This window comes from Podarcis pityusensis, assembly GCF_964106645.2.
Source record: "Podarcis pityusensis genome assembly, chromosome: 5".
NCBI lineage: Eukaryota > Metazoa > Chordata > Lepidosauria > Squamata > Lacertidae > Podarcis > Podarcis pityusensis.
This window is the reverse complement of record NC_138032.1, coordinates 43,240,616-43,266,000: the sequence shown is the minus strand read 5'-3', so window position 1 is coordinate 43,266,000 and position 25,385 is coordinate 43,240,616. Positions and strand designations below refer to the sequence as shown.

At 40.8% G+C, this 25,385-nt stretch overlaps 1 protein-coding gene across 9 annotated transcripts in view; it reads left to right on the top strand.

Moving 5' to 3' along the window:
- Positions 1 to 25,385, top strand: part of BTRC (beta-transducin repeat containing E3 ubiquitin protein ligase) — a 126,563-nt gene that overhangs the window by 83,295 nt on the left and 17,883 nt on the right. For all 9 annotated transcript variants that reach the window (XM_081007072.1, XM_081007074.1, XM_081007073.1 and 6 more), the window contains 2 exons: positions 16,454 to 16,685; positions 19,750 to 19,936. In XM_081007072.1, coding sequence (XP_080863198.1) covers positions 16,454 to 16,685; positions 19,750 to 19,936 — 419 coding nt within the window. The remainder of the gene's footprint in view (positions 1 to 16,453; positions 16,686 to 19,749; positions 19,937 to 25,385) is intronic.

Here is a 25,385-nt window from a genome sequence, read left to right as displayed (position 1 = left end):
TATCTGGTGACTTATGTACATGTAAAAGATGCTTCAGACTCAAATGTTTTTGTTACCATCTTTTGGACAGGTAACATCTTTGTACTAGGAGGTATGAGTGAAGATTATAGTCCCCCCACCCCCAATACCAGTTCTTTTCTCTGTCCTACAAACCCGGCTGACACTCTTAAGGGTGCATAGCACTGTTCCAGGGTGTCTTAGTTGTGTTTGGGCTTGCTCTTCTGGTTTGTAGTGGATTAAAAGGGGATATGTGCTTCACTGCTGAGAAAGGTGCAAAATATGAAGGCTGACTGACATGATCAGTTTTGTCTCCCTGCCCTTCTCCTCAATGACCCGCCTGTGATGCATCCCCATGAAGGATGTCCTATGGCTGCTACTTTGCAGAAGCGAGGTTCTGCTTCTACAGTAATAGGAATTGTCCTGGGAGAGGAAGAGATGGTGTCTATGGGGGCAGGGAATCTGGAGGCAGGATTGCATAGAGGTAACTTGGCCATGTGAACCAACTTTGTAAACTGGAAGCATCTAGGGCCTTACACCTCTAAGTCAAATGTTCAGTTCTTTGTTGCCTCATTTCAGGCAGGTCACCTGAGTGTTTTCAAAAGGCCTTTCACTAAAAGCATTATCTGTTTTTAAAGCATCATAGTTTCCAGATTTTAATCTCGTCATCTAAACTACCTAGGCTTCTCATGCCACGACCTCATGGTTCTCTTTTATCACCAGAAGCGGAACCCATTTTAGATCAACCTCTGTAGATAAACTTGAAGTTTAAAAGTTGGGAAAACCTCTCTCTTTCTTTCCAACCTCACGGAAATTTTATTTCAGTGATTTCACCAGCATTTAAAATCCAAATGGAAGACCTATATCAGAGGAAAGTTATACAGTAAGAGTCACCAGATTCCAGACAATTAAACTTTATTAGTCTGTCTGAAGCATAAAGTAGTACCTCTTAAAAGAATAGTTTTTCATCTCCTCTCCCTGTTGCTGTTTACTGTTTAGCAGTGTGGGAGAGGCGCGACTCTTTTCTTTCAGGAATGCATTTTCCTTAGTCACTGGAGAAATTCTCTGGTATTCTTGGACTACATGTAGCCCACTGCAGGGTGCAACAAAAATTAGTCCCTAAATGTGGTGACTGAAACGTCACTTGTTCCTCTTAAGCCAGTGATTAAGTACATGTGGCTCCAGAAACATTTTAAGTAGCTCATAGGTGTTTGCTAAAACTTCAAGAATTCTGACTTATTTCATAAAAAATAAGTGTTTCTTATCCTCCTGTATTTCCAGATAGAACTTTGATTATGTTGTTGTAAAGGTTTAGAAGAAACAGGGCAAATAAACTTAAAATGCACTATTTAACTCAGCTTTCTTTACCTACATAATGGAAGCAGGTGTTCTGATTTCACATATTCCTAGCTACAGATTTAAGGTATTGGAGAATAAATGGTGCTGAACCAAGGTGCTCATCTTTTCCTTATCTTGTGTGTTGAACTCATTGTAGTCACTTACTTTCTACTGGAGTAAGATTCAAAGTTTGCCATCACAAAAAAATTACATATATGTAAAGTGAGTTTATTTTGAAAAATAATCTCCTGGCAATGTATTGGAGTTTTGCAAAAGCTGAAATTGTTGACAAAGAGGCTGAAGTAGTGGTGGGCATAATACAAAGGATGCTGCCCCCTCCAAAAATAAGTTGAGGACTAGAAACTTGCTTTTTTGAATGAAAGCTAAAACCTGCAAGAGGTCTAGCTCGTTATACCCATGCTGTCCCTATAGTTTAGCAGAGCGGTTGCTCATTTCAGCATAATTCCACAAGAGATGCATCTTTTGTCAAACTTCTTGCTGCATAATTAGAAACCACATGTGGGCATGTAATAAATAAGTCTTTCGGTAGGGAGAGTGAGATTAACTTCAGTGCAACTTTTTGTATTTACTTTTTGAAATAAAATAGCAATGAGATCTTTAGCATCTTTTCACAGTGGTTGTTTTGACACTATCAGGTGATTTACTTCTAAGTTGCACTGGATATTTAGATGTTTCAGTGAGCTCACAATGTGGAAAGGGTGATTCAGCACTGGTTGAGCAAGTCCTTCATCAATTAACCTCCTGGAATGAATTTGCACAAGCTGGGCTGGTAGAGGGAGGTAGACTGAAAATGGTAGCTTGCAAACTGAGTTTCTGAAATAAAAGTAAATGGACTGAGTGGCTTGAAAAACTAGCTCTCTCACTTTGAGTCTGCCAGCTGACATGTTAGCAAGACAAATTCATTCAATAAACTCAAGAAATGTGAGTCCTTTTTTTGGCCTAAACATTTTAAAGTATGGGAATGCCATCTTTAGGGAGCTGATATTGTTCAGTCAGTAGTTTGCCCAGAGCAGAGTGCTAGTGGCTCTCAGATTCAGTCCCAGCAATCCTCCGCAAGCCAGAAGTTAAATTTTCAGTCCTTCTTGGATATAACAGAAGAATCTGTACCTTCTTCAAAATTACATTTAAAGAAAATCACTCTTAACAACAACCTTGGAGTTTAACAGATAAAAGAGTAGGGTAACAAAGACACTCGGTTGCTTTGAATGTGTTATACTTCCTGGAAAAAGTTTGTAAACAAACAAACAAACAAACAAACAAACAAACAAGATGCTATTGAGGCCTATCCCAAAACATTATATTGGGATACACTTGTTGTAACGAGACAGAGGCCAGGGGAGGGGGAGTTTGTGTGACATATAAAAAATTGGTTCCCAACATGTCTCTATCTCTCTCCCTTGTTCTAAAAATCTGGTTTCTAGGATCCTATGCACCATCTCATACAGTAAGAAACAGCTCACAATGACGGGACAGGGGAACATTGAGAGAGAGAAAGAGAGTGTTAATATTTTAAGTGCTCCTTAAAGTATGCCGTTTTATAATCTCTTAAAACTGAATTCATGGCTTAGTCATTGGGAAAGATCCAACAAAGATAAATCATGTTGTTTTCAAGAGAAATATATTAAGCACATTCTTCTCCCTCCTATTAAAACCAGTGGTGTTTAATTTTGGTGGGATCATGTCCATTAAAGTAAAGCTTCTCTTCTCTGTTTAAAAGAATAATATAGTTCCAAAATAAAGCATTGTAAAGATCATATGCTATTTTAGTATTGTTCAAATAATGAATATTTTGACTCCATCAACCAAGCAGCTCAAACACTTTACTATCACTGTGATGGAGAAATGCTACTGTGTCCAGAAACAGCCAGGCTAAGTGAAAGTTCTGGAAACGTAGTCTTCAAGTCAGTGATCTTGCTTAGTGTCCTTATCAATATAGAGAGAACCAAACAGAAATCAATCCTGAATTTTACATCTGTCCCTTTAAGTCAGTATAAATTCTGGGACTTCCGGGTTAGCGCCATCGGCAATGGCGGAGTTCCTCTGACCGGGAGGAACCCGCTCCGTGAAAATCGAGTCTTGCCGCCGCGGCGAAGGCGGAGACCCTTTAAAAATCCCAGGCAGAGGAAGCCTGGGAACGTGGGATTCGGCTGACACCAGGAGCGCCTCCCCTACTCGCAGGGAAACCCCTTTTTGGGGATCCGAAGCGACGTGGGATGAGCGGCGCGGTGTCTTGAATCGACTGCTACTTTTACGGAGTGAAGCCGCACAGCCGTTGCCGGAGAGCACTGACTTTTTCCTGTGGACAATTGGACTCTAAACAAATACCCGTGAGTAAAACGGAAAATTGGATTAAGAAACATTTTAATTTGGCACCGAAGCGGGAAGGTTCTAAACAGGAAGTCCGCCTTCCGCTTTTTGTAAATAGACTGAAGCAAAAATTTGCAAGCTAAAGTCTGGAAAGTCGCATATAAAGGACTAAATTTCCTTCAGTTATAACCATCAAAACCCCTTTTGGAAGCAGGAGAAAAGGGGGGAATTTTGATTGTTTAAGTCTGCAGGAGAGAGAGTAAAGAAAGATAAATTTCCACCGTCTCAAACCTGGGAACGGGGTGCCAGAGACAGAAATTCTTGGGGAAGTTCATTGACTGTGAATGGAACGTTTTTTTGACAGATAGTTAAAAAAAAGAGAAACAAACTGATTCCAATGTTGCCTTTTGTAATCAAAAGATACAAAATATATGAAAAATGAAAGTAATTTTCTTTTGTTGGACCTGTTTACAAAAGATAGATACAAATAGAAATTGTCTCCTCTAGAGGGAGCTTGTTAAATTGTTGCTGGAGTCGATCTGGGGATTTTACAGCTGCAAGATTAGGATCGTGAGACTAGACTCTGGCCTTGAATAAAAATGTGTTTAGAAGAAGTTTTGGTGCTTGCTTTTTGCAAGACAAGCGCTTTGTTGGAGCAGATGCATGAGAAGATGGATTTGATGACTGTTGCAGTCAAAAACTTTGGACAAACGGCGAATACCCATATAGAAACCATCCAGGAACCAACTCAGGAACTTGTTTTGACAGGGCAAGTGCAAGTGCAGAAGATAATGGAGAAGATCATTGTTGAACCTCAAGTAACACAAATGGAGAGACCCGAGGCCCTGCAGGAGCATAAGCCGCTGTTCTTGAAGATTGAATCTGGAGTGGGCCAGGGGGGGTCTGGAGTCGTGGGGGCTTTTAATTTTGGAGGGTCTTTGAAACATGCTTTTAAATACTTTTTGGCCTACAGTGCTGAGTGTGGGGAATGGGACTGTGGGGAATGGGCTGATCTGCTGAGGGGAGTTGGAGATATCTTTGGGTTGGAGTCTCCCCGAGTCCTATTCCTCAATGAGAAAGGAAAGAAACTAAGAAAAAGATCAACAGAAGACAAGGTAAAGTGCAGGTATAAACAAGAAGAAGATCTGCAGAAGGGGCATGGAAGAGACTTAAGAGCCTCGGACACAAGAGCACCAGGTTGATGGACTAGATGGAATGGACAGTAAGGACTGACCAGGAAGAAGAGACGTTGGATGAAGATTGGAAGAAAGTTTTTCTAAAAAAATATATATATATTTTGAGAATTAATGTAAAACTAATGAGTATTAGGAAAAAGGTTGGAATGAAACTATTTGGCTTTAGTAGAAATGATATAAGGAGTTATGTATAAATAAATATTAAGTTTTAAGCTTTAAGGTATTTTATGGTAAGATAAGGTTAAAATAAACTAAGGTAAATTGAATGACAGAACATAGTGAAAGATAGCAAGGATTTGCTGACTGAATTAATATGTTAGACCGTTAAGATAAATTACTTAACAAAAATTGAGAAAAATGGAAAGAATTTGCTGGAAAAATTAACTAAACTAGAATACAAAAAGGGAGGTGTGAGGAGGTCGAGGAAACAAGCAAATGAAAGACAAAGTTATGGAGTATTGGATGTGTGTTTTTTATTGTTGTATTGTTGTATTGGTTTTTATGTTTTTTATTTTCCTTTTTTATGTATCGAAATGTATGTCTTGTTGAATTTTTTGTTGTTTTCCTTTTTTCTTTTTTCTGTAATTTCTAAACCTCTAATAAATATCTTTAAAAAAAAATAAGTCAGTATAAATTCTGTAGTGCGGAAAGCATATAGACTGCATGACCAAAGACTTTGGATTATGATCCTGGGTGTGCTTTAAAGCACTGATGAGCTGAGTTGCCATCTCATGATACCGTTAGAACTTAGTTTTCCAAACTGAGTTTTTAAAATGTGTATTTTAAGGGAAATAGCTTGGTTAATTTCAGATCCACACCAAATCTGCACCCCACTCTGCTGCCACAAAGTAAGTAGTGGGAAGAGGGAGAAGTCAGCCTTTTCTGGCTCTGATTACAATTCAAGTCTTCAAAAACTGGGGGGGGAGGCCATGGCCCTGTTGGGAATGCTACTTGCTTTGGGAGTGCCAATTTCATAGTCCAAACCGGATCATTACAAAGTTCAGCAGTGTAATTAATATAAAGCTTCTACTTAGTTGTAAACAAATATGTTTTTATTTGTTGTAGTAACCATTTTGTATGTGTCCCTTGTTGAGGAAATGTATGAATTGAAATCTGGAGACATAATTTAAATGTGTTCTACTCTGCAGATCCATTCTGCAGATGAAAATAATGCAGGTTACGTAGTGTAGTAAGTATGCTGATACGGACTGGCACAATTTTCAGTAGTGTGCCCCCCTTTATTGAATTGTATCAGATAAAATAAACATACTGCAATATAGGACACAAAGAAGAAGGGACAAAACCTGATTTCCTGCTGCAGAAATTAGGAACGCCAGGTTTAGCTACTACTGCAATGGTGATTCTTTATGAATATTTTTTCTTTACCCCTAAAAAGTGAATGTCTGCCGTCCATTCCTGGAGAGATATAGTGCTGCCCTCCATACCATCCTGGAGTTCTTCCCATCTATGAGCCTCTGTTGCAGCCTTCTTTCCATTGGCAGTTTATTTATTATTATTATTATTATTATATATCACCCTTCCTCCTGCAGGATTCCAGGGCGGCTAACAACAACAAGATAAGAAACATAGTAGAACAATTATTATAATAACCAACTCTGTATTGATAATTAAAACATTAACCAGTGTGCAATAAAGCTTTCCCTTTTAGTTTCCAATTCAGTTATGTTCCAAAGGCCTTGCTAAAGAAATATGTTTTTAATTAACAAAGTCAATCAGATTTCATTTGGGAGCTTCACAGATTGGAGAGCCACAGACAGGAAGGCCCTGCTCCATGTCATTCCCCTATGGGCCATGCCCATGGACAGCAACACAAGCTGGGACTCTCTCCTGTTCTTTACAGGCTGGCAGGTGTTGAGGAAGGCATTCCTTTCAGTACTGGGTCCCAAGTCATCTAGAACTTGGTACATCATCAGCAACACATTGGATTGCACTTGGTGAATTTGCTCTTTCCCTTCTCACTGCCCCACATAATAGCCGGACAGCAGTATCTTGCACTACCTGCGGTTTCTGGAGCCATCTTCAAGGGTAGCTCCGTGTAGCGTGCATTGCAATAGTCCAACCAAGATTCTTGATACCAATTTGTTCTAGTTCGGAATAATCATAACTGGTGAAACATTGTAAACCAGATTTTCCTCGTTGTAGTCAGTCACATTGTATCCTGTTGCTCTTTCCAGTCGTTTCATTGCTAGATTATCTAATGTCGCACTCCCTACAACCATTTCAGTTGGGTTCCAAAGTCTTGCAGTGGGAGGGATGCCTGATTCTCTCCATCACTGCTGTCCCAAATAGCATGAACCATCCAGTCTGCTGCCATTCAGTACTGATCTTACTGTGAATACACAGGAAAGGCCCTGGACTCAGGTATTTTCAGTTACCATGACTTCCCTGCACTGAAACCTGTTGCTACGGTTGTGCCACTGCCTCCTGTTCCCTTGCTGCAGTGTTCAAATGCCCCCTCTAGGATGATCAGCCCCCTTTGTTTGTATGCCAGCTAACCTACTCAGTGCAGTTGATACTTTGGTTGCCAAACCACAAAGCAGTGTTTAGGTCTGACTGCATTTCAGTACCGTATTGTCTTTCTTCCCCAACCCCCAAGTCTCTCTGCCCTTGCCTGTTCTCCTCCTTCTGCCTTTGCTTAGGTAATGTCCCCAATGCTTTTAACTTCACAGCAAAGTTAGAACGCAGGAAGTTAACTGCCTTGAGTCTTTTAAATTTAAGTAACACACACCAAATAATAAGCTGTTGGTTGCGTTTTTTTGTTTTGTTTCTGTTTTGTTGGTGTGGGTATTATTTTTTCCTGCCTGCAAAGAAACATAAACACAGCTCTCATTTCTGGCAGGTTTTTACTGTCAGAGTTTCTCCTATTATATTTATCTTACAATTTGCCAGGGGGTGAAGTTATTAAGTTTTAGCAGCAGCCATCGATCAAGTTCACAAGTTAACACGATAAAGGCTCTGTGCCGCTCCGATCCGGGAAAATGATGATCCTCACTCGGTAATTAACTAAATGAGAAAGTTAAATCTTACTTGAGAGCTGGGAGAGATGCAAGAGAGGTGTTTGTCAGTTTCTCAGTGGAAATTAGAAGCAGTTTTTTTGCAATTCCCTAAGCTGCTGCTCTGTCATATTTTACATAAGCACTGGGAAAACGTCTTGTAATTAGTGCTGTCATGGAGGATTTTTTTTTGCTGAAGGATGTTGGAATAATTCATTAGATTATCAAGAAAGGCTTGTGTCCTGAAATGATTAGCACAGTGAAATTTAAACCATTAACGATAACAAGTTTAGAGCTTGCTGCAGTGCAGAGGCACCCGGGGTATGTCTGTGCCTATTTCAATCATTTCTTATAATTAAACATTATGTCCTCTCCCCCTCCCCTCCCCAATTCTCTTCACTTGGGCCCAACCAAAAATTCTGTTAAGGTGGCTCTGTAAAGATCAGCATGTTTACCAGCAAAGAACAGAGGCAGCTATAGATGAGGAGTGCAGGGGAGGGTTGGATGAATCTGTTCGACCCTGATGCTGACATTGAGGGACAAATACTGCCAAATCTTAATTGGGTCTCAAAGCTAGCACTGGGTGCTGCAGTCGGCTTCCCTGTGGTGGTGATGATGGCAATAACACTTAGCATTTGCATAGATAGCCGTCCTGCCCTGACATTGTGTAAGAGCCTTACAACACCTGAGTCCCAGGCCTTCTGCTGATCTTCCGTATGTGCTGGCAGCAAAAGTCAACTGCATCCATGCAAACAAGCTTGACCTTGCCTAGTTGAACGCTATGGCTACAGAGCAGGGTGGAAAACGGAAGACAAAAGATGAGCGCAAGCAAATAGTATGGAATGGGAAGGTGGGTGAAGGGGCCATTGTTCAGTGCTACAGCATATGCTGTGCATATGGCAGGTCCAATTCTTGGCATCTCCATTTGGAAGGATCAGGGGGGAAATGATGGGGAAGACCTCCATCTGAGACATGGGAGATCCATTGCCAGTCAGAGTAGACAGTACTGGACTACTTGGACATATGGCCCAACCTGCTATAAGGCAGCATCATATATTCTGTAGCAAATCCATACTCTCCCAGGCATGCAAAGCTGAACTGTGTGATGCACGTTTGTTTTTAGGACACACACTAATACATGTTACTATTTGGTTGCCTTACTGAGAGAGACCTAGAAAAGGTGTGCTTCGTCTGCACTATAAGCTGTGCTAGTCAACAATGTCAGCAACTGAATCTTACCAAATCATAGTGCTCCGTGAGACAGACCAAATACAAGGGAAGTGTAGACTAGAGTCCCTCAGTGTACTCAGATGTGACTAGTTAAATGGACTACATATAAAGAAGTACATATAAAAAAGTTCCTTCTCCATAGCCTCCCCCGGTAGCCAGAAGTAAATCATTCTCCAGTACAAAAAAACCTCTCAGGGGAAACCTATAGACAATTGTGCAATATAGGAACAGGTTATTTCCCAGGCTCCGAAGCTCTAAGCTGTTGGCAAATGTATACATGTCCTTGTGTTTAACAACCTTTTTATACTGCATAGAGCCCTAGCAAGCTTCTTTGAAATTTGTTAATATTTCATTATCTGCCCACTTGAAAGCTCCAACAGAATAGCGGTTAGACAGAATTTCCTTGCTGTGAAAAAGCTTTCTCTCTCTTTCCCTCGCCCTATCATGTTGTATCACAGGTTGGATTCTTATAGATGGTACTATTTACTCTGGGGTTAGAGTTCAAGAGTTCATGACCCAATGTGCCTTGCTTCCCTTGTTGCTATAGTGGTCATCCCTGACTATTAGCCATGCTGGCGGGGACTGATGGGAGTTGTACGCCAACAACATCTAGAGGGCACCAAGTTGACTGACCACAGTTTCTTCCTATTAATTTTGTGCTTGCCCAGTGAGGATGGTGTGGGTTTGTTGTTATTATTATTTATGGTGTGGATGTAGTCAGGGGTGAACAAAGGCATCATGACACCCGGGGCATCGCTACGTAGGGCGCATGTGTGGCATTGCTACATGCACTGTACATAGCAATTTGCCACCAGCAGTGCTCCAGCGCCATACGGACGGTGCCAGGATCCCTCTGTTGCCACTACAGCCATGAATGGAGGATCCTCTACATGCGGCTGTAGCGGTGACGGAGGGTTCCCACTGCTATGTACAGCGCATGTACTTGGCCTGTAAAGCGAGATGAGCACCACAACCCCAGAGTCATCTGCAACTGAACTTAACTGTCAAGGGTCCTTTACCTTTACCTTTTTACAGCTGTTGGCAACAATTGGGTAAACCTGTTTTGCTTGTGGAAATGCTTCTGCACATCCAACGAAGTTTCAATTCATGCTTTTCACTACCCAGGCTGCATTGCAAATGGTGTTTGAAGGTTTCCTGAGTTCAAAAAGCAGCTTTTAATATGGGTCACAGCTTTTATGAGGAAAGAACCATTGCATCAGAGTGGGAGAAACACACCACACCCTTCTCTGGACCTTGACCAAGGATTGCATCTTTAACGCTTATGATACTGGGACAGAAAATCATTGTGATTTTTACCAATAGGCAAGTCCGTTTTAGTTTGGTGATACAACAGGACATTAGAACATATTCCTTCCTCAAAAGTTTCGGCATATTGGGTTTATCCTTTTTTATCTTAGCCTTTGCTTCATTGTACCTACTGTACGACCACCACATTAACTGTTTTACCTAAAGGATCTTGTAATAGACAGCTCAGCAGAAACATTGTGTGCCCTCGTTGAGATCAATAGAATGCCCTTGTGTTCAGGACTGTTCAATTGATCTCCAGAAGACACCACTGAGACACTCAAATAAAGCAAAGCTGCATTTTGTTGAGTTAAATTCTAAGAAGAATATATGACCATGGCAAGATGCTGCTCATAGTCCTAGTAGTTTTTCTCACATCAGAAATTGAAGCGGAAAGAGGTAAGCACTTAGGCTAGGTTAGAGAAACCAATTTTTTTGAGGTTCTGGAGATGTGTCTATTGAAAAGTGAAGGAAATTCCATATGGATTACACAGACAGAATGTCCCGAAGCCCCCTTCCCATCCCCCCTTCTCTTCCTTCTGCAGTTCTTCTTTCCATACGTTTTCTAGTAGCCGTGTTTGCATCCTGGGACAGGCCATGTGAGAGAATGGCAGGGCCAGCCACTAGCAGGAGGCAGAGGGTAGTAAAACCTCCATGGCTGTCATCTGACATCCATTGGTAAGGACATAGGGACTCCTCCCCCTCAAGCATAACTTGGAGCAACTGTGTATTCTTTACACCCCATCACTAGTTGTCACAGCTTTGGAAAATGTGTGGAATGAAACACAGGTGGGGAAGGGGCCAGCATTCCTACCTCTGCTTTTTCAAACAGCTAGATGATGATGATTAATTTATTTATACCCCACCCAAGTCACCCTGGGTGGCTCCCAACAGAATATTAAAAACACGATAAAACATCAAACATTAAAAATTTCCCTAAACAGGAACATCATCTCATTTTCCATGTGAATGGGCAGACCTGCTTTTACAATCATGAATTTGCCAGTATCACATATAGTTTGGACCTGACAATCAAGCTTCCCTCTTCTTTCTTTAGTGAGGATGCAGGTGTTCGGTATACCCAATATTGCAGGAGTTATTTTCTCCTAGTGGAATACGGAATAGTTTTGTCAGGATTTTGAGATTGCTAGTCATCAGTGGGTTTCTAAGAAATCACTACTTGATTCTAGGTTTTTGTTGTTTTACTAGACTTCGACAGATGCTTCAAAATATTTTAATTGAATGCTTTAGAACGGGGGGGGGAGGGGAGCTGTGCTTTTACAGCTTTGTGGAGATTAAAGGACATGCAATGAAGTTTATATGTATAGGAGTAGGGATTTTTTTTGTAGTCATAAAGGGTTATACTGCCTAGAAATTACATAGCACCTTCCATAAACTAAGTCAGAGAGGGTTGAAATGACTTGCCCAAAGCCACAAGCTGAACAGCCTGGAACCAAATGGGATATTTTCAGTTCCAGACTGCCACCCTCCGGCATGCATACTCACACATACATTCCCTCCCATATAATTATTATTTCCTTCCATCACCTCATTCTCAGTACTGTGCAGCAGAGTATGCTACAATTCAATTGGTGAGTTTGATTTGAAGTCATAGAAGGAAACTGCACATTGGAGTGAGGAAGGAGGAGCAAGAGAAGCGCTGGGACAGAAAATGGGGGGTCTGTGTTAGGATATTTCCGTTCCACCTTAAAAGAGAGCAGGCTTTGTGAGTCAGAATCTGCGTATTTCCTGTTTCACAGGATGTTTCTGTTGTGTCTTTTGTTTTCGCTCTCTCTGTGTCTGGAGACACTGAAGCAGGCAGTCATGTTTTTCTTTGTTCTGATCAACGCTGAATAAAACTTGTAAATAATGCTATCCTGAGTGCGACTTTTGCTGTGCATTATCTGCTGATAGAGTGTGCATGAGCTCTGGAATGTGGCAAGCTATTTCTGGAAGCTCGTGTCGCTAATTGCTGATACAGTATCTATGGGAGATCGATGGATCGTCCGGCAGCCGGCTTGGGGGCCATGATGGACTTTGTCTCCCTGGCAGTATCCCAACAGTCTGTGGGTGAAGGAAATATATACAGTGGTACCTCGCAAGACGAATGCCTCGCAAGACAAAAAACTCGCTAGACGAAAGGGTTTTTTGTTTTTTGAGCTGCTTCACAAGACGATTTTCCCTATGGGCTTGCTTCGCAAGACGGAAACGTCTTGCAAGTTTGTTTCCTTTTTCTTAACACCGTTAATACAGTTGTGACTTGACTTCGAGGAGCAACTCATAGAACGCGGTGTGGTAGCCTTTTTTGAGGTTTTTAAAGACTTTGGTGATTTTTGAAGCTTTTCCAAAACTTTCCCGGCACCGTGCTTCGCAAGACGAAAAAAATCGCAAGACGACAAAACTCGCAGAACGAATTAATTTCGTCTTGCGAGGCACCACTGTACTCAAAAGAATTTTGTTAACAAGGCTCAAATATTGCCACTCTGTGATAATCCTTACACATGCAAGGCATATCATGTTTTTTCACTGACTGTTTTATCTTATTCACAAGTTCTGTGGAACTACATGTTGGAAGTAACAGCACTGCTGTTTCCTGTGGGACTGTAGAGAAGGGCCATAACTCAGTGGTAAAACAACCTGGACAGCTGCTGGAGTCAGTGTAGGCAGTATTGATCTAGATGCATGAATGGCCTGACTCAGTATTAAAGCAGCTGCTTGTGTTCCTATGCTGCTGTTTGCTTACTTGCTTATGCTGGGGGAAAGAAAGTGTTGCCTTCTGGAAGGAGCCCACCACTGCAAAAGAGGTAGGGATGAGTAAAAGTGGCTTGTGAATTACTCGCCTATCCCAACCAACCAAAATTGTAAGGTGCTTAAACATTGTATAAATCCTAAAAACAGTTCAGACAACTCAACAGAAATGCAAAACCATTCCAGCAGCCTATGAGCCAAACTCAAACAATTCTCCTTCTGGCTCAGATGAAAACTTGAGGGGAGGAGACGTCATTCAAAGAGCTGGTGTCCTTTGCTTCAGGACCTTCCAGACATCACACCTCCATTGCAGCTCTCACTGCCCAGTAGGAGCCAGCAGTCACAGAACTGGGCAGTGGTTCCTTTAGAAAAAGAAATTGCCTCGGGGAGAGCAGGGTTAAAGACAGATTCAGTCCCACCAGGAGACCTCAGGTTGTTGCTGAGACAAACAGCACTCCTTGGGTGAGTTCCAGCCACATCCTGCCACTGTGATTTGTCCAGGGTCCTGACAGATGGTGTTCTGTCTTGTCTGTTGTGCTCATGCATAGCCGTCTTGATAGTGCTCTCTCAAACTAGGCTTGTCCCACCAATTGTGACTCCGCTCTTCTAGACATGAAGAGCTGACCTTTCCAGTAAGTGCCACTGCTTCGACCTGGCCTTCCTGGGATCACTGAGACATGCTAGGACAGGACAAACTATTCAGAGTAACTACTTAAATAAATAGTATTTGAAAGCCACTGAGAGGTCCAGGAGAATCAAAAGGGTTACACTCCCCTGTCTTCTGACTGTGGTGGTCAAACCAGGTGAAGAAGGCAGTTTCAGTTCCCAAACTGGGTCAAGATCCAAATCCAAAATGGGTCTAGATAATCCAGGAATTTGCTACCATCTGTTAAGATATATCATCTAAAGAGGGAAGAATAGCAACTAGTTGATATTCTGACAAATTATATAGGGTGTCTCCAACTACCACCCTCAAGGCAGTCAAAGACACTCCCTTTCTCTATTTGGTTAAAAATAGATCAGTGCATTCAGCTGGAATGCACAAGAAATCCACAGATTGTTCTGATGAAACAAAATTGTCTTCATATTTAGTCCACCTTGTACACATGGGAAGGAAATATATCGTCTGAAACATGCTGGATTCCTATGATTTCCAGTAATTTAAGGCTGGGGTATCCAACGTGGTATCCATCAGGTGTTGTTGAATTATAAATCCCATCATCCCCAGCCACCATGGCCAATAATGAAAGATGTTGGGATAACTTCATTTGAGCTATCTCTATTTTTATAACTATATATTTTAAATCTATGTGAAATAGTTGCCAACGTTGTAGATACCCTGCACATTAGTATTTCGTTGAGCACTTCAGCATGGAAACAGTTTAGAGATTCAGGGAATTTGGGGGTTATCATCTCAGGATGTTTGGTGGTATAGACTGGGCCTCAGAGGTCACCCTTGCATCCTGACTTGTAACATTGCTGCTTATGCAGATTGGTGATTTGGCTCACTTGTGTACAAAATTCAAAGACAATGTTTTTCTGAGAAGGGAGTAGGTAAAAAGGCAGAAGGTAATGATTTTAAAAACATGCTGGATGAAGACAGCCTGCTGTAAGATTGGCTGTGCAGCAAATGAAATGGGAAATGAAATGAGGTCAGGCTTATAAAATACACCATTTATCAACTATCTAAATCTTAATCCAGCGTTTCATTGGTTTTCTCGTTCTGCAAACAACTGAACTGCTGTGAAAACAGCCACAGAATCCCTCCAGGCCAGTGTTCAATAGAGTCCAACCTTCATGCTTTAATGCTAGGCTATCGCCAACAACATTTGTGCATGGAGAAACCCAGCACTTCTACACCAAGGAGCTATGTTTTATCATTTCCATAAAGACTGTTGAGGCCTCAATAGTGAGCGAGAATCCAATTTTGTTTATGATGTTTCTTGGTTTGCCAACCAAATATTTTGCTTGTCGGTCAATTGCTGAAGGAGCATTAGCAATCAATCATAGGTATGATTGTTCTGCATGGCGTAGAATCTGTCTGTGTAGCATACGGATCCTAGTGGTATATGAAAAAATATGTAAGATCTGTTTTCATTCTAACCCTCAATCTGCAAAAAAAAACCACAAAAACAACAACACACATCCTTTATTTTCATATAGTACCGTATATTAGAAAAACAAGAAGTATTTCCAGAAGACTGACATTTGGGCATAAGGGTGAGGCTTCTAGTTCTCAGGGTGCAAGTCTTTATGTATAAAGGACACTGAGCTTTGTGTCCATCTATATTCTTTCCACACTCAGCCATGTAAAACCAATAACTTGGTTCGCCTGATCAAATGCTGCAATTCAGATTAGAGCCCAGCAGTTGCACAGGGAACTGTTTGGTCCCATGAGTTTACTCTTCAGTGCAGTGCCTTTACAAGATCAAGATTGGACTATTGGGTTATTTCTTTTTATCACCATGCATAACAGTCTGTAGCAAGTCACTGCACTATTCTTTAATGGACTGTTACAATTATGTCTAATAACAAATGTGCACTATCTAAACTTCTGATGGCCTGAACTTCTTGGAAGTCTTCAAGACATGCACACTTGTCCTCCCTAGATGTGTTTCAGTCTATTGGAAGGAAATGTCTGAGACAACATATGCTAAAGGACCTTTAGTTTGGTAGTGTTGGAACAACATGGAATGTCATAGGATGTCCTCCATAGCAGCAAGATACTGTTACTTAAATCTAGTTAAATTTGTTAACAAAACATTTGAATTGGCCCTCCTCCTTAAAACTATCATAGAAGAGGTTCATACTTTTTATCCGTCCCTGAAATTTGTCTTTGAGGAGCCGGTTTCATGGTGAGTATCTAACACTATAAAACCAGAAGGTCAAAACACATAGTTTTATAAAATGTTATTTTTAAAGTTTCACTACTGTATGTTCATAGTTTTTGAATAAGACATATTTGTTTCATACTCTACATGATGCTGAACAGCAGCATTGGGGAATTTCCTCCCCTCTTTTGTATCTTATATGTTTTTTTACAATTTTAGTAGCAGTCCAGAATGGACTTTTTAAAAAGGTTTTAGATGTGAAGCATCAGACAGGCATGTATTAGTGCACTAAAGTGGCTGGAAACTTGCAGAAGTTTAGACTGTATAACATGTAATTAGGAGCTGGATGGATTTGTTTGTTCCATCACATGGGGAAGGTTTATGTGTAATGTATTGTCTTCTAAGGATGTCAAATTCTCTGCCCTGAAAAATTCAGTGTTGTACATTTTCTTCTTTTCTTCCATAGACAAAACTTGCCAATGGCACTTCAAGCATGATTGTGCCAAAGCAAAGGAAGCTATCTGCAAGCTATGAGAAGGAGAAGGAGCTCTGTATCAAGTATTTTGAGCAGTGGTCAGAGTCCGACCAAGTGGAATTTGTGGAACATCTCATCTCCCAGATGTGTCATTATCAGCACGGGCACATCAACTCATACCTCAAACCTATGTTACAGAGAGACTTCATCACGGCACTACCAGGTAGTCTGAAAAGCTACTGGCAAACACACAGACTTTGCAGGCTTCAAAAATGTGTAAAAAGACCTTGACTTCTCTCGAACGGCCTTCTTCAGTAGCAGGGTGTTCTGTCCCTGGAGTCCTAGAAAGGAGTTGCCATTTGAGGATATGTCACCTATCATAAAATGTATGCTGTCATGGTTTTTCCCCCCTAGGTGCACTTGTGATGTTTGGTTAGTTGCCTTTCATGGGCACATAACAGTTAACAGGATTTGGACTTTATGATCATAGAAATTAGCAGGGTCTTGGGAAGGGGGTCATCAAGTTCGTGTAATTTCTGTACAGCATATTATTTCCTATGCAACATGTTCAGTTCAGTCTAGAACAGGGGTAGTCAACCTTTTTTATACCCACTGCTCACTAATGCATCTTTCACTTGATGACCAGTGCTCGATGGAAGAAGGATTCAGCTTGTGCCGTAGAACCCCCTACCGCCCACCTAGAATCCTGAAATGCCCACTAGTGGGCAGTAGGGACCAGGTTGACAACCCCTGGCCTAGAAGCTCCTGGGTGAGGGAAGTAAAACAGAAGTCCTCCTTGCCATCTAGAAGGGATTCCTCCCACCCTAAATTGTGGTGTAAAAAAAAGATGCTCTATAGAAGGTGGTGGTTGTCATGTTCTATCAGTCACACTGTACCTGCCACATATGCTCATAGGTAAAGTTTTGACATTTCTTCTTGTCAATGGAAGAATTCTTTGCCTGGAATTTTGCCCAATTTATTTAGCTTTAACATAGTGAATGATGAAAATCTAAAGCCTTAACATCACAGTTTATATTTAAGTATATTCTTCAATAGCTTTTGGTGTTGGAGAAATAATCTGTATCTATCACTGCCTCACTGTGGCAAATGGAACACTGGGCCGTGGTGAGCCCAAACTTGGGACTAACATGGAGAAGCAAACTGATGTGCCTTCACCTCCCATTTTCAGGTTGGAGGTGGATATTGGAGGCAGAAGCTTATGGGCTTATCTCTGCGCCCAAGAGGTGTTCCAAACTTGGAGCCACTGTTGGACACAGAGGCAGATCAAATCAGGATGCCTCTGCCTTCAGCTGTAGATGAAGTGGGAAAGTGGAGGCCCATCAGCTTGTCTCTGTGCCTGAATGTGCTTTGAGCTTTTAGCGCCCAAGGAACACACTGGAAAGCAACCTTCTGTCCTAACAATGAGCTGTGGGCAAGCAGGAGCTTACTTGCTGCCCCACCCCAGCTCCAAACTCAGAGCTGAAAAAAGGAGCAGCTTCTCTCCTGACATTGTGCTGCATTCGAGATGTAGCAGAAATAAGGGACAGCACCCCACTCCTTTGGAAAAGGTGGTAACAGCAAAAAATTTGTTTGGTCTGTTGAGTATTTCTTTTACTTGCTGAAGTTTGTCTTGTCTGTCAAGTGGAATTATGCTGCTTGGTTTATTTTTCATTTTAGGAAAACTCTGCCCCCGCATCTAGGAGTGTTGGGGTTGAAAGAGTTGTCTCTTAGAAATCACATTTCTTTATAAAATTACTTTTCATGAATTTGTCCTGAGAATATGGAGGGAGAAAAACTACTTTGATACATGAGAAGCTCATTGTGAGGTCTTCTGCTTGTCAGCAGCAAAGTCTTGGTACAGCGTGTCCTCTGTAAATCCTGATCAGAATCATCTGATAGGCATCTCACTCTGCATCGTCTGCTTAAATGTAAGACATGTGACCCCAGCCATCCCAAAATGCATTCATGGCTTCCTACGCTCAGCCTCTGTTGTTGACAAATGAAGCTCAGTCTTTGGGGCAGCTGTAACAAGAGCAGGAAATGAAGCATTTGATCTCTCTCTGGATGTTTGGTAGCTTTTTATTTGGAGAGAAAAGTTGCCTGCTATGCTAATCTGGCATGCTTGACTCTTTCCCAAGTGAAACTGGGGATGGGGGCGGATTTGATCAAGCAACTAAAGTAGCCTTGCAAATTGAACATTAATCTACCCACTCAAAAAACCCAGTAGCTCATATTCACTAGATGCCACAAGAAATCATGGTTTACCCACAATTCCCATTGATGATCCTTCATGACTTTAGACAGAAGCATCTCTCCAGTTTGAGAGCCAGAGTCTCTCCCACAAGAGCACTTTGGTCTATGTGCATGTATTTTTTAGGTCTTCTCTGTGCTAGCTCTATGATATGAACTAGCATATATGAAAAGCATTTGTAATGTGGGAGCACTTTTGAGTTCTTGGTTCAGTTATAATATAAGCCTTAAGAATCCAATACTTTCCAACGCATGGCAGAAGGATTGTAGCTCAGTGATAGAGCACATGGGTTGCATACAAAAGGTGCTAAGTTCAGTTTCTGGTATCTCCCAGGTAAGGTTCTTCTCTCCCCTCCACTGTGAGTTGTAGACAGTACTGAATTAGATGGACCCAATTATGTATATGGCAACTCCCAGTGTTCCTAAAACTTTCTAGTCCTGTAGTAGTAGTAATTATTATTATTATTATTATTATTATTATTACTACTACTATTTATTTTCCCAGCCACTCTGGGTGGCTTCCAACAAAATATTAAAATACAGTAATCCGTCAAACATTAAAAGCTTCAACACCACCACCCTTTTTCGTAAGTGATAATTGGACCTTTTATTCCTTTCTTCTTTGCATCAAAAAGTAGCTTTCTGAGCTGGTGGAATACAAGAACAGCTGTAGTAGCAAAATGAGAAATGGTCCTAATATAGCAAGATTGGGGGGGGGGTGCATCATCAAGTGAGAAAAGCCTTCCATTGAACATCCCCCTAGTGCTAAAACTCATAGAAATAGATTGGAAATGACTTCCAGGATTCTTGATCATCTCTAACACTTTCCACTTTTATCTTTAATGCTTTGCTGTTTCTTATCCATAAGAAGCTGCTGGTTTCAGAACTTCACAGGAGACTATTTTCTGCCCAGTCATCCCAGCTCTGCATTACAGGGAAGGGAATGAGCAACAGTGGGGGTGAAAATGTCTGAGCAGAGATGGGCTTCTCGTGAACTCTCCAGTGCTGATTAATTGCCTATACTTTTTCCCTTCCAGCTCGCGGCCTGGATCACATCGCTGAGAATATCCTGTCGTACCTGGATGCCAAGTCTTTGTGTGCTGTTGAGCTGGTGTGCAAGGAATGGTACCGAGTGACATCTGACGGCATGCTGTGGAAGAAGCTGATTGAGAGAATGGTCCGGACAGACTCGCTGTGGAGGGGTTTGGCAGAGCGGAGAGGATGGTGAGAGCATCTTTCATGCAGTTTCCCTTGTTCAGTGAGGGAGTAGGTGCTGGTAATTTACGACTCACAGTGGTATGGTTTTTAAATGGTATGGGGCTGTATTCAACACAATGCTAAGGAGATCATTCCATCAGTGCAAGAATTTCTACTTCTCTGATGAAACGATCTTCCATCGCCTCCCATCACCTGCTGTTCCATGGGTTCTCCAGACCCTCCAGAACAGATTTGGGGATGGCATGGGAAAGGTCCCGTTGTGCTAACAGGAATCCTTGCACTGACTTAGCCTAGCAAAACAAGTAAATTGAAAACAGCTTTAGGTCATCAGTATGACAGTTCATTTTATCTGAAAATTGAAGATTGCCTTTTAAATTCTACCATTCATTCTTCATTTTTTTTCTGAGGCCGTTTTTTGGGAGTATGTATTATTTCCTAACTTGGGGCAGGTAGGCACTTCCCCTTGATCTGGAAGCAGTATCCAGTAATTTAGTTCTACCTCCAGAGATGACTGGCCAAGCTTAGTAACAGGAACAGGGGATAAGTCCTCTCATATATCTGATATATATATATATATATATATATATATATCCAGCATATATATATTCTGCTGCTCCTCATTCTCTTCATGGCAATGGCAGTGGTGGTGGTGGCAGCCCCTCCTCTCCCCCATCAAAATTGTTTTTCCTTTACCAAAAAATGAAGGAGAAAAATCCCTAGATGCTGTATGTTTTTAGAGCCACTGTGGGGTAGTGATTAGTGTCAGGATAGGACAAGGGAGACAAGCATTCAAAGTCCCACATAGCCATCGGGCTCACTGGGTGACCTTGGGCCAGTCACTGCCTCTAACCTTAACCTACCTTACAAGGTTGTTGTGGGGATTAAGTGAGGAGCAGCAGAACTATGTATGCCACCTTCAGAACCTTAGAGAAAAGATGGGATATAAATATAATCACTCAATCAGTCAATAAACCTGTCCCAGCTCATGGAGAATGAAAAACAGCTAATAACAAAACCTAAAGATGAAATAATAAAACGAAATATAAAAATGTTGCAGTCTCAGTTCTCCATGGTGGTGGGACAGGAGATTGAATGGAAAATAAAAACCATGAGACAAAAAAATTTTGAGTGGGCCAACAAAGTTGGGAGATTCTTGGCCTGGCAAATAAAAGAAAGACAAAAACAGAACACAATTTGTAAAATAAAAGATGGGGATAAAATGATTGAGGACCCGAAAGAAATTAGAAAAGTATTTCAGAGATTCTATAGAGATCTTTATAGGAAAGATAAAGAAGACAATAAGAGAATAGAAAAGTATATCCATGACCATAAACTACATCAAATCTCAGAAGAAGAAAAAAGAATGCTTAACCAGGAGATAACAGAACAAGAGGTTACGAAGGCAATAAAAAGAATGAAAATAGGGAAGGCCCCAGGACCGGACAGTATCTCAGCAAAGTATTATAAAACACTATCGCAATACCTGACACCTGTTCTAAGTGAAGTAATGAATACAGTCTTAAGAGAAGGAAAGATGCCAAACACCTGGAAAGAAGCTTATATTACACTGATCCCAAAGAAAGAGGGGGATATATTAGATGTAAAAAATTTCAGACCAATTTCGTTATTGAATAACGACTATAAGCTATTTGCGGATATACTAGCGAATAGACCAAAAATGGTGTTAAATAAGGTGATACACAAGGACCAAACAGGCTTTCTGCCGGGGAGGCAACTAAGGGACAACGTAAGAAACCTGATAAATATAATTGAATATCTTGAAGTCAGAAATGAGAAACAGACAGTACTATTGTTCATAGACACAGAAAAAGCGTCTATGTTTCTTGGCATTTCATGAAAGAAAACTTAAAAGTACTAGGAATTGGTGAAAAATTTTTGAGAGGTATTGACACGATTTATTCGGACCAAAAAGCAAAGTTAATAATTAATAACAACATATCAGATAACTTTGAGATAACTAAAGGTACTAGGCAGGGATGCCCTTTGTCTCCCTTGCTATTTATTACAGTCCTAGAGGTCTTGAATAAGAAGCTAAGAGAATCATCAGAAGTCAGAGGCATTAAGGTGGGACGAAAAGAATTTAAGTTAAGAGCCTTCGCAGATGATCTAGTCTTAACGTTGGAAGAACCAAGACAAAGTGTGAAAGAGGCAATAAAAAGAATGGAAGAATTTGGGAAGGTATCAGGGTTTAAACTTAACAAAAACAAGATGAAAATGCTAGCAAAAAAATTGAAGAAAGAAGAGATGGAAGAATTAACAAGTAGACTCAGGAATCGCGATAGCTAAAAAAATAAAATATTTAGGAATTTGGATGACAACAAAAATATAAACCTGTACAAGGACAACTATGAGGTGGTATGGAAAGAAATTAAGAAAGATATGGATATATGGAGTAGACTAAAATTGTCATTATTAGGCAGAATCTCTGTCATAAAAATGAATATACTATCTAGACTGTTATTTTTATTTCAAGCAATACCAGTGGTAAAGGATAAGACAATTTAAGGATTGGCAAAAAAACTTAGCGAAGTTTGTCTGGCAGGGGAAAAGGCCAAGGATAAAAATGAAGATACTAGTGGATAAGAAAGAGAGAGGAGGTTTTGATTTACCAGACCTGACTTTATATTATGAAGCTTCGTGCTTGGTATGGTTAAAAGACTGGCTGACCTTAGAAAACACTGACCTATTAGATCTAGAGGGCCACAACAATAGATATGGTTGGCATTCGTACCTATGGTACAACAAAGTAAAGGTACATAAAGGTTTTCTAAACCATGTGATTAGGAAATCTTTATATGAAGTATGGGATCGGAATAAAAACCTCCTGGAAAGAAAGACACCGTGGTGGATATCACCAATTGAGGTGCTGACAACAAAAAAAGTAAACATGGAAGGGGAAAGAGTAACATATGAGGATATTACTAGGAAAACAGCCCAAGGGATAAAGCTCAAACCATATGACCAAATTGAAAAGATGTTAACAGGGTGGCTGCAATACCATCAGATCAGTGATTTATTAAAGGAAGACAAAAAGAGAAATGGGTTCGATGATAAAAAATCGAAATTCCAAATCGAGTTAATAGACTGTAAAGATAAAATTTTATCAAGAATGTATAGTTTATTGCTAGAATGGTATACAAAAGACGAAGAAGTAAAGGAATCAATGATAAAATGGGCAATTGATATTGGGCATAACATTGAATTGGATGCGTGGAAAAGATTATGGAAGGAGGGTTTGAGATTCACAGGATGCATGGCTTTAAAGGAAAACTTGCTAAAAATGATGTATAGATGGCATTTGACGCCAGTAAAATTAGCTAAAATGTATAGGAAAAAAGAAAGAAAGTGTTGGAAATGCAAAAAGGCAGATGGGGACTATTTCCATATGTGGTGGACCTGCGATAAGGTAAAAAAAATTTGGGAATCAATTTATAATGAACTCAAAAAAATATTTAGATATACTTTCCCCAAAAGACCGGAAGCGTGTCTATTAGGCTTAATAGGAACAGAAATTAAAATAGAAGATCAAAATTTGTTCATGTATGCTACAGCTGCCGCGAGGACCCTTCTGGCCCAAAGATGGAAAGTACAAGATATACCAACTATACAGGAGTGGCAGGCGAAGTTGACAGAATATGCAGAACTTGCCAAAGTGTCAGGGAGGATCCGGGACCAGGGAGATCAAAGATACCAAAATAACTGGAGTAAATTTATTGAATATTTAAAGAAGAATTGTAAAGAGGTCAAGACACTAGCAGGATTGACATAATACCTCCAATGTATAATAGTACTAATTTGAGAATGATGTGTGTGATGGAAAGAGGATAAATATACCAGTTGTGGGGAGGGAGGGGGGTCGTGACTCGGCAGAGTCAAAGGGAATGTATGGTGCTATTACAATTTGTTGGAAAAGAATATGTAAGGAAAACAATAAAAATTCACTTGGGGAAAAAAAGAAATGTAAAGTCGAAACAAACTGCAGAGCTATCTGATAATAGAAGTCAATCTTTTTTCTTTGCTGTCAGGTGATTTGCAACGACTTTAGTCTCTCTCTCTACACACACACACACACACACACACACGGCTTACTCCCCCCCCACCCCTTTTGATGCTGGTTTAGCAGCAGATGTGCTGGAAAGGCCCTCCAACCCCATTTCCTCTCTCCCTGCCTTGCTGTATGAAGGGAAGAGGTGCAAAGCCTTGCTGGGTGGGAGGTAGCAGGGCTGCCAGTTGTAGCTGCCAGTGCCAGATGTGGACCATCAGCCAAGTCCAGAGTCTGGGGTGGTCACTCTGTTTCACCTCCACCCTCCACCAGTGATGGCCCTTCTTTTGGGTGGGTGAACAAGCAACGTAAGTCCGTGTAACATACAGTATCCTTCCCTCCCGTTACTTAGAGCAGTCTTTGATATATTAATTCATTAGACTTTCAGAAGTTTATGTACTCGCTGTACAACTAAAGTAGGTGCATTTTACATGTTATGAATGTGTTAGGTCACTTTTGTTTTCCTCAGCAGATTTTCACAATTAGAGACCTGTTTTATCTTTAGCCATAAAGCCAAGAGTACAAACCACTGAGGGCAAGCATGCAGAAATTCAGATAGATTAGTTAATCAGACGGAATAGTTTTTTCTATTATGCAAGACTTTCCCCAAGTCTAGAGCTGCTCTGTTAACATTTCATTAGATGCTTCGCTCTCTTGGGTAATCCCCTTAATACATAATTTTCTATCCAAGGAGCCTCCCTCGTATGTTGTCTGTGAGGAAATGGGTATGAATATTTCATAAACAAGACAAAGGTGACAGCTAAGGCATTTTAGCTGCTATTAAAACAAAAATTAAAAATAAGGCCAGAAACTTGCCAAGTGCAAATTCTATTAAGGGCTTTGGCACTAGAAATATGTTACAGTTTAATAGATTATGAGGGCAGAAAAAATGTTTGTGTAATGCTTTCAGCGCTTCAAAAAATACCTAAAATACAGTTCTGTATTTAGTATTGATTTCTAGAGGTACCCAGATTACTTTCCCATGGCAGAATTAACAACAGGCAAGGCACAGACATTACTTTTGCCGCTTCAGAATCTGTAGTGAGCAAAACTGACTTCTGATTGTGGAGATCTTGGTGGGTCATAGTTAACATGTCAAACAGCACACTGACAAAATGTCTAGGCAGTAATGCGAATGTGCTGCTTCCAACATCTTCAAGATGCCTGCATAGAGTTCTCTTCCAGGGAGATGAATGATGCATACTCATAAGATAGAAAGTGGGGAATGAGTAGCTTCTGATACCTTCTCGGCTAACAGTTCAGCATTGGGGTTCTTTTTCTCATTAGGGGCACAAATCTGCTAGTTTGCAGAGGGTACCATTGCTTACTTATAAGGTGTTGCTGAGCTACACATACAACTAGGGAAAGTTTGCAAAGCTTGACATTCTTGTA